Consider the following 15,848-nt stretch of genomic DNA (forward strand, 5'->3'; position numbering starts at 1 on the left):
GCTCTTTCCTTCTCTGCTCTTTAATATATGGACCAAAAAGAGTATTCAATAGATGTAAAAGTGATGATGAATGTTAATTTATAGGGAATGGCGTGGCGAAGTTGGTAGAGTGGCAGTGCCAGCAATCTGAGGGTTACTGGTTCAATCCCCACCGTCTACCATCCTAGTCACGTCCGTTGTGTCCTTGGGCAAGACACTTCACCCTTGCTCCTGATGGGTCCTGGTGAGCGCCTTGCATGGCAGCTCCCGCCTTCAGTGTGTGAATGTGTGTGTGAATGGGCAATGTGGAAATACTGTCAAAGCGCTTTGGGCTCCTTAAAAAGGGGTAGAAAAGCACTATACAAGTACAACCCATACGTCATTTATCATTCATACTGTTTTCTCCATGGAAAACTATAATTTTATATAAAATGTGTTTTGGCTTCCTGGAACTAATTAATTGGTTTGACATAATTTTTAATTGCTGAGTTGCACGTGATGCCACATTTTGTTGCTTGCTGTTGTCACAGTAGGCAAACAAGCATATTCCCAACAAAAAGTCAAGTGAAAGCAATATAAAAACTGTGTTTAAATCCACTGTTCTCGTCTGTTGAAATCCCTCCAAAAAGTTTTTTTTTAGGAAGTTATTAGAGTTCCTATTATTGTATTGTCTGCAATCAAGTTACAATAGCTGTCAAAATAGCTGTTGGTGTGCATTGTTAGCCATGTTTTTGCCAGTCTACCACAGGAAAGCTGTGGATACAGACATAAGATATAACTGGCTACCACAAGTGTCTGACTGTGGGCTGAATAAATGATTGAGACTTTTATTAATAGATTGCACAGTACAGTACTTATTCGATACAATTGACCACTGAATGGTAACACCCAAATAAGTTTTTAAACTTGTCCATGTTAATCAATTCATGGTATTGGTAAATAATGGTCTCAGTCTATATTAGTGGTTTTCAACAGTGCTGGGATACCTTGTGAATCCCCGGAGGTACTGCAAGGACATTGTGACATTTTTGGTTGAAAAAACTTTCTTTAATATTTGTTTTACATTCCCTTTGCAATTTTACCACAAATTGTAATGTATTTTAATGCTCATTAACATTGATCCAACAATATGTTTTGAACAGATAAATGAAGGCAGAAGAGATTCAGTTCAGTTCAAGGCACACATTCAGCAACACACAAGTGCTCTTTCAAGCAGGGCACTGGTTTAATTCCCTGTCCCGCTAAACGAGGAAAACCCCCCCTATCGCTGCTTAGCCAATCACAAGGGTCTATCAGGTTGTCCATGATCGGCCCTGAGCACATTATCAGCAGACATCTAATTTATGCTTAAGTGTTTAGATTTTTAGATAACTTTGAAGTTGTACCAAAAAACACATGTATTGCAGAAATAAGCATACTGTACCCTTTAGCATTTGATTAATGTTGTTTGGTTTGGTTCTGAATTTTAAAGCCTAAGAAAGTTCTTCTTTCTTCTTTTAGGCACCATTTCATTTTTAGGTGGTGTTGGTTTGTTTTAGTTTCAGTCTCTGTTAAGTTGTTGACCCTCGGCTATCGCAAGCAGAGATCTACGGTGATACCTCATTTTATGAACTCAATTGGTTCCACGACAGATCTTGTAAATCAGCACGGACCATTGAAATCAATTAAAATATATTTAATCTGTGCTTGCTTCCCCCAATTAGACCACAATTTAACCATGTGATTTAACTTTAAAAATAACTTTTAGATCCATTCATCCATCCATCTTCTTCCGCTTATCCGAGGTCGGGTCGCGGGGGCAGCAGCCTAAGCAGGGAAGCCCAGACTTCCCTCTCCCCAGCCACTTCGTCTAGCTCTTCCCGGGGATCAGATAAGAAACATTATTTGGGAAAAAAAATACAATACAATGGACGAAAACAAACTACAGTAGTTTCATGAAATAATGTAATAATACTCTATAGCTTTTGCTTTGGAAAGAAGAATTGTAGGGCGGCGTGGCTCGGTTGAAAGAGCGGCCGTGCCAGCAAATTGAGGGTTCCAGATTTGATTCCCACTTCCGCCATCCAAGTCACCGCTGTTGTGTCCTTGGGCAAGACAGTTTAAAAACCTGTTCCTAGTGCCTCCAACACTAGTTTAAATGTAGCTTAACGATGTAGTTAATGGGTTTCCTGCAATGGGTTTCCCACTGTCGCAAATACAGTGGGGCAAAGTTCCACCCACTCCTGTGACTCCGATTGGGCCAAGTGGTAGAGAATGTATGGATAATGGGTTTCACTATGTAAAGCACTTTGTCACAAGAGAAAAGCACTATATAAATATAAGGCCATGTTGCCTTGCTAAGTCAACTACACAGTCGGAAATTTTAATGGATCGCTTCTCTGATTTGGTGGTTGTTGCCCGCTTCCCCTTCTTGGCGCTCTATTTGGCGCTGGCTTTTTCCGTTCCATAAAATTTGGAGGGCAGGGTCGAAAAAACCCTAACTAGCACCTTAAAGCATACCAAAGAGCAGAGAGGCATCTCCTAATTTAAAATACTTGTCAATTCTAATTTGAGTTGCTAGTGTATAATATGGTGTTAGTTTAGTTTTTTTAGTTTCTGAACATGCATAGAAATCAGGGCTTATCAGGGCATAAAGTTATTTCAAGAGACGTAAAATGCGACTGCAAAGCAACAGTGTTGCTTAAGTTACATTTCGAAATGTCCGATAATAACCGACTGCCAATATTATCGCCCGATAAATGCTTTAAAATGTAATATCAGAAATTATCGGTATCGGTTTCAAAAAGTAAAATGTATGACTTTTTAAAACGCCGCTGTACGGAGTGGTACAGGACGTAGGGAGAAGTAAAGCGTGCCAATAAATCTTAAAGGTACTGCCTTTGCGTGCCGGTCCAATCACATTATATCTCCGGCTTTTCACACACACAAGTGGATGTAAGGCATACTTGGTCAACAGCCATACAGGTCACACTGAGGGTGGCCGTATAAACAACTTTAACACTGTCACAAATACAGTGGGGCAAAAAAGTATTTAGTCAGCCACCGATTGTGCAAGTTCTCCCACTTAAAATGATGACAGAGGTCTGTAATTTTCATCATAGGTACACTTCAAGTGCAAGAGACAGAACGTGAAAAAAAAATCCAGGAATTCACATTGTAGGAATTTTAAAGAATTTATTTGTAAATTACGGTGGAAAATAAGTATTTGGTCAATAACACAAATTCAACTCAATACTTTGTAATATAACCTTTGTTGGCAATGACAAAGGTCAAACGATTACTGTAGGTCTTTATCAGGTTTGCACACACAGTAGCTGGTATTTTGGCCCATTCCTCTATGCAGATCTTCTCGAGAGTAGTGATGTTTTGGGGCTGTCGCCGAGCAACACGGACTTTCAACTCCCTCCACAGATTTTCTATGGGGTTGAGGTCTGGAGAATGGTTAGGCCACTACAGGACTTTCAAATGCTTCTTACAGAACCACTCCTTCGTTGCCCGGGCAGTGTGTTTGGGATCATTGGCATGCTGGAAGACCCAGCCACATTTCATCTTCAAAGCTCTCACTGATGGAAGGAGGTTTTGCCTCAAAATCTCACGATGCATGGCCCCATTCATTCTTTCCTTAACACGGATCAGTCATCCTGTCCCCTTAGCAGAAAAAACATCCCCAAAGCATGATGTTTCCACCCCAATGCTTCACAGTAGGTATGGTGTTCATGGAATGCAACTCAGTATTCTTCTTCCTCCAAACCCGACGAGTTGAGTTCATACCAAAAAGTTCTATTTTGGTTTCATCTGACCACATGACATTCTCCCAATCCTCTGCTGTATCATCCATGTGTTCTCTGGCAAACTTCAGACGGGCCTGGACATGCACTGGCTTAAGCAGGGGGACACGTCTGGCACTGCAGGATTTGATTCCCTGTCGGCGTAGTGTGTTACTGATGGTAATCTTTGTTACTTTGGTCCCAGCTCTCTGCAGGTCATTCACCAGGTCCCCCCGTGTGGTTCTGGGATTTTTGCTCACCGTTCTCATGATCATTCTGACCCCACGGGATGAGATCTTGCGTGGAGCCCCAGATCAAGGGAGATTATCAGTGGTCTTGTATGTCTTCCATTTTCTGATAATTGCTCCCACAGTTTATTTTTTCACACCAAGCTGCTTGCCTATTGTAGATTCACTCTTCCCAGTCTGGTGCAGGTGTACATTTATTTTCCTGGTGTCCTTCGACAGCTCTTTGGTCTTGGCCATAGTGGAGTTTGGAGTCTGACTGTTTGAGGCTGCGGACAGGTGTCTTTTATACAGATAACGAGTTCAAACAGGTTCCATTAATACAGGTAACGTGTGGAGGACAGAAGAGCTTCTTAAAGAAGAAGTCACAGGTCTGTGAGGGCCAGAGATATTCCTTGTTTGAAGTGACCAAATACTTATTTTCCACCATATTTTACAAATCAATTCTTTATAATTCCAACAATGTGAAACCCTGGAATTTTTTTCACATTCTGTCTCTCACAGTTGAAGTGTACCTATGATGAAAATTACAGGCCTCTGTCATCATTTTAAGTGGGAGAACTTGCACAATCGGTGGCTGACTAAATACTTTTATGCCCCACTGTATGCGCCCCACTGTGAGCCCACACCAAACAAGAATGACAAACACGTTTCGGGAGAAAATCCGCACCGTAACACAACATAAATACAACAGAACAAATAACCAGAAACCCTTGCAGCACTAACTCTTCTGGGACGCTACAATATACACCCCCCCACCTCAAACCCGCCCACCACAACCTCCTCATGCTCTCTCTTGGAGAGCATTTCCCAAATTCCTAGCTGCTGTTTTGAGGCATGTTAAAAAAAATAATGCACTTTGTGACTTCAATAATAAATATGGCAGTGCCATGTTGGCATTTTTTTCCATAATTTGAGTTGATTTATTTTGGAAAACCTTGTTACATTGTTTAATGCATCCAGTGGGGCATCACAACAAAATTAGGAATAAAAATGTGTTAATTCCATGACTGTATATATCGGTATCGGTTGATATCGGAATCGGTAATTAAGAGTTGGACAATATCGGATATCGGCAAAAAAGCCATTATCGGAAATCTCTAGTTACATTAGCCGGAGCTCAAATGGTAATAATAAAAACAATATAACTATGTTATAGACATTTTTATGTCACACTGTAATATGTATCATAATATCGCATAGCACTAAAATCAGTACATGGTGTCGTTATTTCCATGTACAACAATGACTGAACTTATCACCTTTATTTGGTTCAGATCAGCAACACACAACAGACTGGAATACAACCGAGACACAATATTTTATTCACCTGGGGTCATGACTTCAGGTGAAACTTTCTTGTAGTTAAGCCCAACCTTAATTTCAGATTGCCAAAAAAGTATGTCAGTAAAAAAACACTATGTCAGTGAGAATTTTTGTCTGACTGACAATCTGTGTTGGGCCTGCTATGAGGGGGTGACTTATCCAGGGCGTGCCCTGCCTTCCGCCTAAGTGCAGCTGGGATAGGCTTCAGCCCCCCTGTGACTTCAAGAGGACAAGCGGTAAAATATGAATGGAGAGATGATGTGAAGAGGTCCATTTGAGTATATCTTTTTTTAAAGAGCGAGCATCCTCTGCAGTGAACATTTGTCTTTGGGTTAGTTCTTTTGTCAGTTACGAACTGAAAAAAAAAATAAATAAATAACGCAAAATTCCCTGTTATGCATCTTCCTGAATCTCAGGAAGATATAATGATTCACACTCACCTCTGTCTGTTCTGAGGCAAGGCTTTTGGGTCCACTGCGAACATCTTGGATACAAAAACTATGACAGGAGCATTTTCGTTGCTGGAGCACTGGAGAAACACTGTGAAAAAACACCCACAGTCAAACAAAAACTGAAAGCCACAAACCAATGTGGTCACTGTGTTAGTAAACACTCATATTGGCCTATTCGGAGATCCTAAACACTAATTTATGTCGCAACACATTTACCCTCATTTGTTAACTGTTGAAAATTATCTACAGCAGTGTTCTAAATTACCTTACCTGGATAAAGGTTAAGCAAATAAATAAATAAATAAATACTGTACATGTAAACTAGGATGTGAGAACACCGGTGTCTTGCTAACTGTTTGTAGACTATATTAACCAGAAAGCTTAGTGCTGTAGAGAGGGACCGAAAGTAGCTCTGAGCTGCATGGGAGGACGACAAATGTGCTGTTTGAGCAATAAAGAGTTTATATATATTGTTACACATTTCTGTCCCTGCTTCATCTACACATATGACAATTTTCATGCACATTTGAGTAGAATAGAATAGAATAGAGTTTTATTGTCATTATTGCAATGAACAGGTTCAAAGAACAACAAAATTGGAGCAGCTCCTCCTAAGGTGCATATACAATATGGTAGTATAAATAGTAAAAAAAAAAAAAAAAAAAGATAGAGATGACAGATGTATCTATGTATATGTATATGTATCCACACAAATGCATATCTGCATGCATATGAATACATATACACACATACATAAAACATTATTGCACATTGTAGTCCGAAAAAATAGAAAAACATTTAAACATTACACATGAGGACATGATGGACATATTGTGCTCACTCAGTGCCTGTTTAGTGCTACTATGGCTCTTGGGTAAAAGCTATTTTTTAGTCTATTGGTGCTCGCTTTTAGCACCCTGTAGCGTCTGCCTGAGGGTAGCAGTTCCAGGTGGAATGGGTCTTTCAGGATGCTCTGTGCTTTCCTGAGACAGCGGGAGGTACAGGTCAGCCGGGGGGGGGGGGGGGGGGGGAGTGTAACATTTGAGTATCGCTTAGAGAAACATTTTGTGAGGATTGAACAAAGTTGCGAGGCTGCCCGTAATTTGCAGGTATTGGTTGAATTTGCGTTATTGCTGTATTTATGACTACACTTATTCCTGGAGGGACCGCCTTTTAGGTGTCAAATTTTAGGCTAACAGCGCATGCTGCTGAGTAGGCTTTATATAGGACATGATTTGCAATGGCTCCGGTGGAATGTGACATTTTATATATACAAACCCCGTTTCCATATGAGTTGGGAAATTGTGTTAAGATGTAAATATAAATGGAATACAATAATTTGCAAATCATTTTCCACCCATATTCAGTTGAATGCACTACTAAGATAAGATATTTGATGTTCAAACTCATTAACTTTATTTTTTTTGTGCAAATAATCATTATCTTTAGAATTTGATGCCAGCAACACGTGACAAAGAAGTTGGGAAAGGTGGCAATAAATACTGATAAAATTGAGGAATTCTCATCAAACACTTATTTGGAACATCCCACAGTTGTGCAGTCTAATTGGGAACAGGTGGGTGCCATGATTGGGTATAAAAACAGCTTCCCAAAAAATGCTCAGTCGTTCACAAGAAAGGATGGGGCGAGGTACACCCCTTTGTCCACAACTGCGTGAGCAACTTGTCAAACAGTTTAAGAACAACGTTTCTCAAAGTGCAATTGCAAGAAATTTAGGGATTTCAACATCTACGGTCCATAACATCATCAAAAGGTTCGGAGAATCTGGAGAATTCACTCCACGTAAGTGGTATGGCTGGAAACCAACATTGAATGACCGTGACCTTCGATCCCTCGGACGGCCCTGTATCAAAAACCAACATTAATCTCTAAAGGATATCACCACATGGGCTCAGCAACACTTCAGAAAACTACCGTCACTAAATACAGTTCGTCGCTACATCTGTAAGTGAAAGTTAAAGCTCTACTATGCAAAGCGAAATTACCATTTTTCAACAACATCCAGAAACGCTGCCTCTGGGCCCGAGATCATCTAAGATGGACTGTTGCAAAGTGGAATAGTGTTCTGTGGTCGGACAAGTCCACATTTCAAATTGTTTTTGGAAACATTTGACATTGTGTCATCCGGACCAAAGGGGAAGCGAACCATCCAGACTGTTATCGATGCAAAGTTCAAAAGCCATCATCTGTGATGGTATGGGGGTGGATTAGTGCCCAAGGCATGGGTAACTTACACATCTGTGAAGGCACTATTAATGCTGAAAGGTACATACAGGTTTTGGAACAACATATGCTGCCATCTAAGCACCGTCTTTTTCATGGACACCCCTGCTTATTTCAGCAAGACAATGCCTAGCCACATTCAGTATGTGTTACAACAGCGTGGCTTTGTAAAAAAAGAGTGCGGGTACTTTTCTGACCCCCCTGCAGACCAGACCTGTCTCCCATCGAAAATGTGTGGCGCATTATGAAGCGTAAAATACGACAGCGGAGACCCCGGACTGTTGAACGACTGAAGCTCTACATAAAACAAGAATGGGAAAGAATTCCACTTTCAAAGCTTCGACAATTAGTTTCCTCAGTTACCAAAAATGTATTGAGTGTTGCTAAAAGAAAAGGTGATGTAACATAGTGGTGAACATGCCCTTTCCCAACTACTTTGGCACGTGTTGCAGCCATGAAATTCTGAGTTAATTATCATTTGCAAAAAAAATAAATAAAGTTTATGAGTTTGAACATCAAATATATTGTCTTTGTGGTGCATTCATTTGAATATGGATTGAAAATAATTTGCAAATAATTGTATTCTGTGTTGGCCCGTTGGCCCTGCGATGAGGTGGCGACTTGTCCAGGGTGTACCCTGCCTTCCGCCCGATTGTAGCTGAGATAGGCGCCAGCGCCCCCCGCGACCCCGAAAGGCAATAAGCGGTAGGAAATGGATGGATGGATGGTATTCTGTTTATATTTAAATCTAACACAATTTCCCAACTCATATGGAAACGGGGTTTGTACATGAGCACTTTTTAATAACTTCAGCAGCCAATAGCATCCTTCACTGAACAAAAATATAAACACAACATTTTTGTTTTTGCTCCCATTTTTCATGAACTGACCTCAAATATCTGACATTTTTACTATATACACAACATGTTTACTATATACACAAAATACCTATTCCTCTCAAATATTGTTCACTAATCTGTCTAAATCTGTGTTAGTGATCACTTCTTCTTTAACAAGATAATCCTTCCCATCTGACAGGTATGACATATCAAAATGCTGATAAACAGCATGATTATTTGTGCCTTAGGCTGCCCACAATACAAGGCTACTCCGAAATGTGCAGTTTTGCTATAGTTTGGGTCTGGGGGGTCAGAGAAGCAATCAGTATATGTTGTGATCACCATTTGGCTCATGCAGTGCAACACATCTCCTTTGCATACAGTTGATCAGGTTATGGCCTGTGGAATGTTGGTCCAAGCCTTTTCAATGGCGGTGTGAAATTGCTGGATATCGACAGGAACTGGAACACACTGGTATACACCGATCCACAGCATCTCAAACTTGCTCAATGGGTGACATAACCAGTGAGTACGCTGGACATGAAATAACTGAGTGTTTTCAGCCTACAGGAATTGTGTACAGATCCTTGCAACATGGGGCCGTGCATTGTCATGCTGCAACATTAGGTAATAGTCTCGGGTAAATGCCACCAAAATGGGCCTCAGGATTTCATCACATCCCTGTGCATTCAAAATGCAATCAATAAAATGCACTTACGTTCGTTGTCCATAACATATGCCTGTCCATACCATAAACCCCACTACACCATGGGCCCCTCAGTTCACAACGTTGACATCAGCAAACTGCTCTCCCACACAACACTGGTGTGGTTACATGTGGTCGGCTGTTGTGAGGCCAGTTGGATGTACTGCCAAAATCTCTTAAACTCTAGAAATGAACATTCAATTCACGGGCAACAGCTCTGGTGGACATTGCTGCAGTCACCATGCCAAATCAAAACTTGCGAAATCTGTGGCATTGTACTGTGTGATAAAACTGCACATTTTAGAGTGGTGGTGAAGAAGGAGCTGAGGCGGAATGCAAAGCTCTCAATTTACCAGTCGATCTACGTTCCCATCCTCACCTATGGAAATTAGCTTTGGGTTATCTGCCGGGTGGCGGGGCTCTCCCTTAGAGATAGGGTGAGAAACGTTGTCATCCGAGAGGAGCTAGAAGTAAAGCCGCTGCTCCTCCACATGGAGAGGAGCCAGATGAGGTGGTTTGACATCTGGTCAGGATGCCACCCGAACGCCTCCCTAGGAGGTGTTTCGGGCACGTCCGACCTGTAAGAGGCCACGGGGAAGACCCGGAACACGTTAAGAATACTATCTCTCCTGACTTGCCTAGGAACGCTTCGGGGTCCCCTGGGAAAAGCTGGAAAAAATGGCTGGGGAGAGGGAAGTCCGGGCTTCCCTGCTTAGGCTGCTGCCCCCGCGACCCGACCTCTGATAAGCGGAGGAAGATGGATGGATTTTAGAGTGGGCAGCCTAAGGTAGACCTGCGCAATAATCATACTGTTTAATCAGTATCTTGACATGCCACACCTGAGGTGGGATGTATTATCTTGGCAAAAAAAGAAATGCTCACAACACAGATTTAGACAGATTTGTGAACAATAATTGAGAGGAATAGGTATTTTGTGTATATAGAAAAAGTTTTAGGTCATTGAGTCCAATTCATGAAAAATGGGAGACAAAAACAGAAGTGTCGCGTTTATATTTTAGTTCAGTTCACAATATTTCTTATCTAAATGTTTTCCTTCTTTTTAAAAGGCACGTTACATGTTAAAATTGTGGTGCTTTGGCAAGACCAAGCACGTATTCAATGTATTTCAAATAATTTCAATGGGTGTGGCTGATTTGTGCTACAAGTGTTAGCAGTTACGAGGTCAGTCGTGGAACCAAATGAGTTTGTAAGTTAAGGTATCACTGTACACTGCACTACTGTATCACTGTGTTCTTTAGCTAGCGTCTAGTTGATTAAGTTGAGGTACCACTGTAGTAAGTTTCCCAGCATATCATTCAGCAAAATTAAGTGTCCAAACACGCAAAGATGGTCTTTTTTTCTTAAGTACGACTGCAAAATAATCCACTATAGGACCACTTTAATAAAGTATAAGTAGTAAGTACATTTTATATATAAAGCGCTTTTCACAGATAAAAATCCCAAAGTAAAAAACATATGTGGAATAAAACAACAATTACATTGAAACAACAGGGGGAACATCATGAAAAGGATAAAAACTATAAAAACAAAAGAGAATAGAAAAAGAAAAAGTTAACAAGTCCATTAAAATAAAGCTTTTCTGAAAAGCAAAGTCCTCAAATGTTTTTGAAAAGAGTCACCAAAGTCACGCTCACAGAGGGACTGGTGCATGTCATTCCAGAGTCTGGGGGCTACAGGTTGGAATGCCAGGTCTGACCATGTTTTAAAATGTTTTTTTTTTTTTTTTTAAGGAGACCTTGGCTTCAATAAATAAGGCTGCGCCCTGAAGTGTAAGCTCACAACATATCAGTGATATACTGAGGGGCTCTACCATGCAATGCATGTAAAGTCAGGACTAAAATCTTAAACTCAATGGGAAATTTGACTGGAAGCCAATGAAGACTTGATAAAATGGGGGTTTTGTAGGATATTCTGGGTGCACTGGTCATAAGTCTGGCAGTCACTTTCTGTACAGTCTCAAGTCTCTTAAAGTTAAAGTTAAAGTACCAATGATCGTCTCACACACACACTAGGTGTGGTGAAATTTGTCCTCTGCATTTGACCCATCCCCTTGATCACGCCCTGGGAAGTGAGGGGAGCAGTGGTGCCACGCCCGGGAATCATTTATGGTGATTTAACCCCCAATTCCAACCCTTGATGCTGAGTGCCAAGCAGGCAGGTAATGGGTCCCATTTTTTTTATAGTCTTTGGTATGACTCGGCCTGGGTTTGACCTCCCAACCTACCGATCTCAGGGTGGACACTCTAACCACTAGGCCACTGAGTACTGTATTCAGATCGGTAACAACCAATCAGCAGTGCGTATTCAGAGCGCATGTAGTCAGCGCTTCAGCGTCGAGCAGATAGGTGTTTAGCAGGTGAGCAGCGGTCTCTCCTCAAATTATAATAAACACCACCCAGTCAACGTTCTAGATGACGTTCTAGAAACAAATTGCAGTTCAGCTCGCTCGCAGTCCTGGCTTGAGGTGAAGGCTAATTAACTTTTAGCGTAACGTTAGCTCATTATGCGGTGCAGTGTGTGTTTGTGTGTGTGTGTGTGTGTGTGTGTGTGCATGCTAGTGATATAATAATGTAACTGCATCATTAAGCCTGCATGAACTCCATGGTCTGCGATGAGGTGGCGACTTGTCCAGGGTGTACCCCGCCTTCCGACCGATTGTAGCTGAGATAGGCGCCAGCGCCCCCCGCGGCCCCACAAGGGAATAAGCGGTAGGAAATGGATGGATGGATGAACTCCATGGTGTTCAGGAATGAATAGTCTCTCCTATTGCTGTTGTACTATTTTTTCAGCTATAGTTACGATAATTATTAGTAATGTCGCATCCTAGTTTGAATGGCAGGGTCCCTGCTATCACAAGTTGATAAAATATAACATTTACGTAATAAAAATCAACTACAGGCTTCCCAAATGCTGTAATAAATTAAGCATGAGTTGACTTGAAACTGTTTAATGTTGCACTTTCTATATGTAGAAGAAAAGTTTTGTCATTTTATTTAATCTACCTGTAAGCAACAAGTTGAGGCAGATTAATGTTGATTAACGTGGGCAGAATTATTATAGTGTTCCCAATGTTAAAAGGATAAAGCAATTGTTTACAAATTTTGTAAATAAATAACCAAAAAATGTATATTTTGTTGTTTTCTTACTGTACCGAAAATGAACCGAACCGTGACCTATAAACCGAGGTAGTACCAAACCGAAATGTGTGTGTACCGTTACACCCCTATATTTTAGTATTGCATAAAGAGACCATCTTCAATTTCAAGTGGCCTGTGCACTTTTTAAAAATAGTAATGTCTAAGGAGTATTTGTATCAAGTTTAGTGCTTGTATCACAATTTGAAAGATTGTCTCGGTTATCTCCTGCCCTACAAGGTGACAAACACTATTTAATTCCGGAAAACATTCAAAGTATAAAAGGTGGTTTTCACGTGGCTCTCCCCTCGTTGCCATCTTTACAATAAAAAAAAAGTCTTCAATAAAGGTAAAAGTGACGTTAATTGTTCATTTATATACGTCATTTGTCATTTATAAGCATTTCTCAATTTCTTCAAGTAATACTATAGTTGTTATATACAGTATGTGTTTGTGTTTCTTTATTTCGGACTTTTGAGCACTAACAAAAACCTGGGGACCACTGCAATGATGAAAAGAAAACTGCCCTCTCAATTTTAAGCACACAATTTTTTTTATTTTTTTTTAGATGTTTTTTTTCCCAGAATTCTGCTGCCCTAATTTAAAGTATAACTGGATTGCATTTTAGTACAGTATCATATCACAACAGGAAAAAGCATTATCAAAAAAAAGAGTTGTAATTTCACATACCATTTTTCAGTTCTTGCGTCCTCTCTGGCAAGGTATCAAATCGTCGCACTCCTACACTCATCAGTTTCTCCACCCTCTCTTCTGTTATTTCCAATGGACTCGGAAGCTTATTACATACCATTGCTGCATCGAATGAAATATTAATTAAAATCAAGCATGACACTGCAGAATATTCCACCAGAAAATTCTTACAAAGGACAGCCTGAGACACGGGTAACCACTGGCTGCATATTGCAGACAGGAGGACTTTGGGGTCAGAGTGACGAAAATCTCTGGCCATCACCTTAACTCCAAGTGATGCGACCACTTTCTCAATCTTCTCCTTATCTCTATGTACAAAAAGATGAACTAAGTAAAATGCACTTCATGTATGACTGTAAAACATTTGTTTTTGTTTTTTAACACACCTCCTGGTAACAACTGCATCATATAAATTCCAAATATTATCCAACACAAGCTGCACAAAGAGAGGCTTCTTGCCTTTGGCCTGGAAAAACAGGGACAAAGAAAACACATTAGGATGTATGAGAGTGGTAAAAAACTTCAGAGAATATCAATGTATCTCAATGCACATATCCATTATGGCATACTTTCTTATCGTCAAGGACCATCATGAACCTATTAGGGATACGAAAATTATTATTATTAGTGAAGTGAAGTGAATTATATTTATAAAGCGCTTTTTTCTCGAGTGACTCAAAGCGCTTTACATAGTGAAACCCAATATCTAAGTTACATTTAAACCAGAGTGGGTGGCACGGGGAGCAGGTGGGTAAAGTGTCTTGCCCAAGGACACAACGGCAGTGGCTAGGATGGTGGAAGCGGGAATCGAACTTGCAACCCTCAAGTTGCTGGCACGGCCACTCTACCAACCGAGCTATACCGCCCCAATTATTAGGAACTAATTTGTGTATTAGTCAATCAATTAATACACCAATAAAACAAAACTAATTAGAGGACATTTCCGCACAGGTCCTTGACAAAAATTCAGGTATAAATAACACATACAATACCTGACATCAAAGTTTACAGCTTCAGTCTATTTCTGATTGTGTTTAAATCATATTTTACAGATTTTTTGCCTCAAATAAATATTTTAAGCATAAAAATGGCAAAATTAACTAAAATATCAATGCTACTCTAGTGTTGGCCCATAGATAAGACCAAAGTACTATTAACTTTTGTGGCCATTGATTGGCTGAAACTCAAGTACCATTACTGGGTTAAAGGAGTGTAAAGGTGAATATGTGGTTGTCATTTCATGTCTAGACGGCTCTCATAAAATTAAATATTGTTTTTAGAACATTTTAATAATTTATCTATTTACCTTTATAATTTCTACTTTGCATAAATTAATTTAACTGGGAGCATTTAACAGTGATAATTGAGGGTTTAGTGTAGTTTCTGTTTCCGCTTACAAACTGTCCGAAGCTCTGAGGACATGCACATTTAACCAAGACAATTTATTCATCAAAAACTTAATGTTTATTATAACTTATGATAATCAAATACATTAAAAATATTCTCATAAGGATAAAACAAAAGATAAAATATTTAAGGGATGCGTCATTCCTGTTGAACTGATAACCTGAATCATTCGCTTTTACAAACACTGTTTTTGTAGCAAAACGTTATCATGTAACTGGAGGATCGTTGTAACGACCATCCTTGATCAGTGATCCATACGGATGCTTTTCCAAAGTTCGGTTTGTGTGTGGTTCGCATAGCAGTATTATTGAAGCAAAATTATTTGCAAATGGGTATATCAATCTGTGTGTGTGTAATCAGATCCATGCGTGTGTTTTAAGTTGTCTCTCTGTATTATGATTTGTCTGTGTGTAAAGGGCAGCATGGTGGTAGAGGGGTTAGTGCGTCTGGCTCACAATAAGAAGGTCCTGGGTTTGATCTTGGGCTCAGGATCTTTCTGTGTGGAGTTTGCATGTCCTCCCTGTGACTGCGTGGGTTCTCTCCAGGTACTCCGGCTTCCTCCCACTTCCAAAGACATGCACCTGGTTGATTGGCAACACTAAATTGGCCCTAGTGTGTGAATGTGAGTGTGAATGTGAAGGCAGAGTCCAGCCCCCAAAGGAAGAACTGGGATCATTTAGGCCGCTGTGTAATTAGTAACTGATAACTTATTTAAAGACAAAAATACTTCGGACCACTAAGTTACTCCTAAAACATCTACTTTTATCTACAGCAAGTAAAGAAAAAAAGTCCATTGTTCTTAGCATCAACATGATTTGGAGTGGCTGCAAGGCGCCGACTAGAGATGAACATACAGAAAGGCAGGGGGACGTTACAGACATACAGTATCTTTTTCCACGTTCAAATCACCAAGAGAGGGTTCCTGCTTCACACACATCTAAATACACACACACACATTTTTTACACAAAGACATTATTTGTTTACACAGACAAATAATATAAACGCACAATTTAAAA

The 15,848-nt window shown here is 40.2% G+C and overlaps 1 protein-coding gene across 1 annotated transcript in view; it reads right to left on the bottom strand.

Moving 5' to 3' along the window:
• efl1 (elongation factor like GTPase 1) overlaps positions 1–15,848 on the bottom strand; it is a 110,130-nt gene that overhangs the window by 82,854 nt on the left and 11,428 nt on the right. Inside the window, exons 8-11 of the mRNA XM_061884334.1 lie at positions 13,811–13,890; positions 13,596–13,732; positions 13,404–13,526; positions 5,758–5,857 (exon numbers count right to left, since the gene is read on the bottom strand). Coding sequence (XP_061740318.1) covers positions 5,758–5,857; positions 13,404–13,526; positions 13,596–13,732; positions 13,811–13,890 — 440 coding nt within the window. The remainder of the gene's footprint in view (positions 1–5,757; positions 5,858–13,403; positions 13,527–13,595; positions 13,733–13,810; positions 13,891–15,848) is intronic.

Source organism: Nerophis ophidion, linkage group LG02 (assembly GCF_033978795.1).
Source record: "Nerophis ophidion isolate RoL-2023_Sa linkage group LG02, RoL_Noph_v1.0, whole genome shotgun sequence".
Classification (NCBI taxonomy): Eukaryota; Metazoa; Chordata; class Actinopteri; order Syngnathiformes; family Syngnathidae; genus Nerophis; species Nerophis ophidion.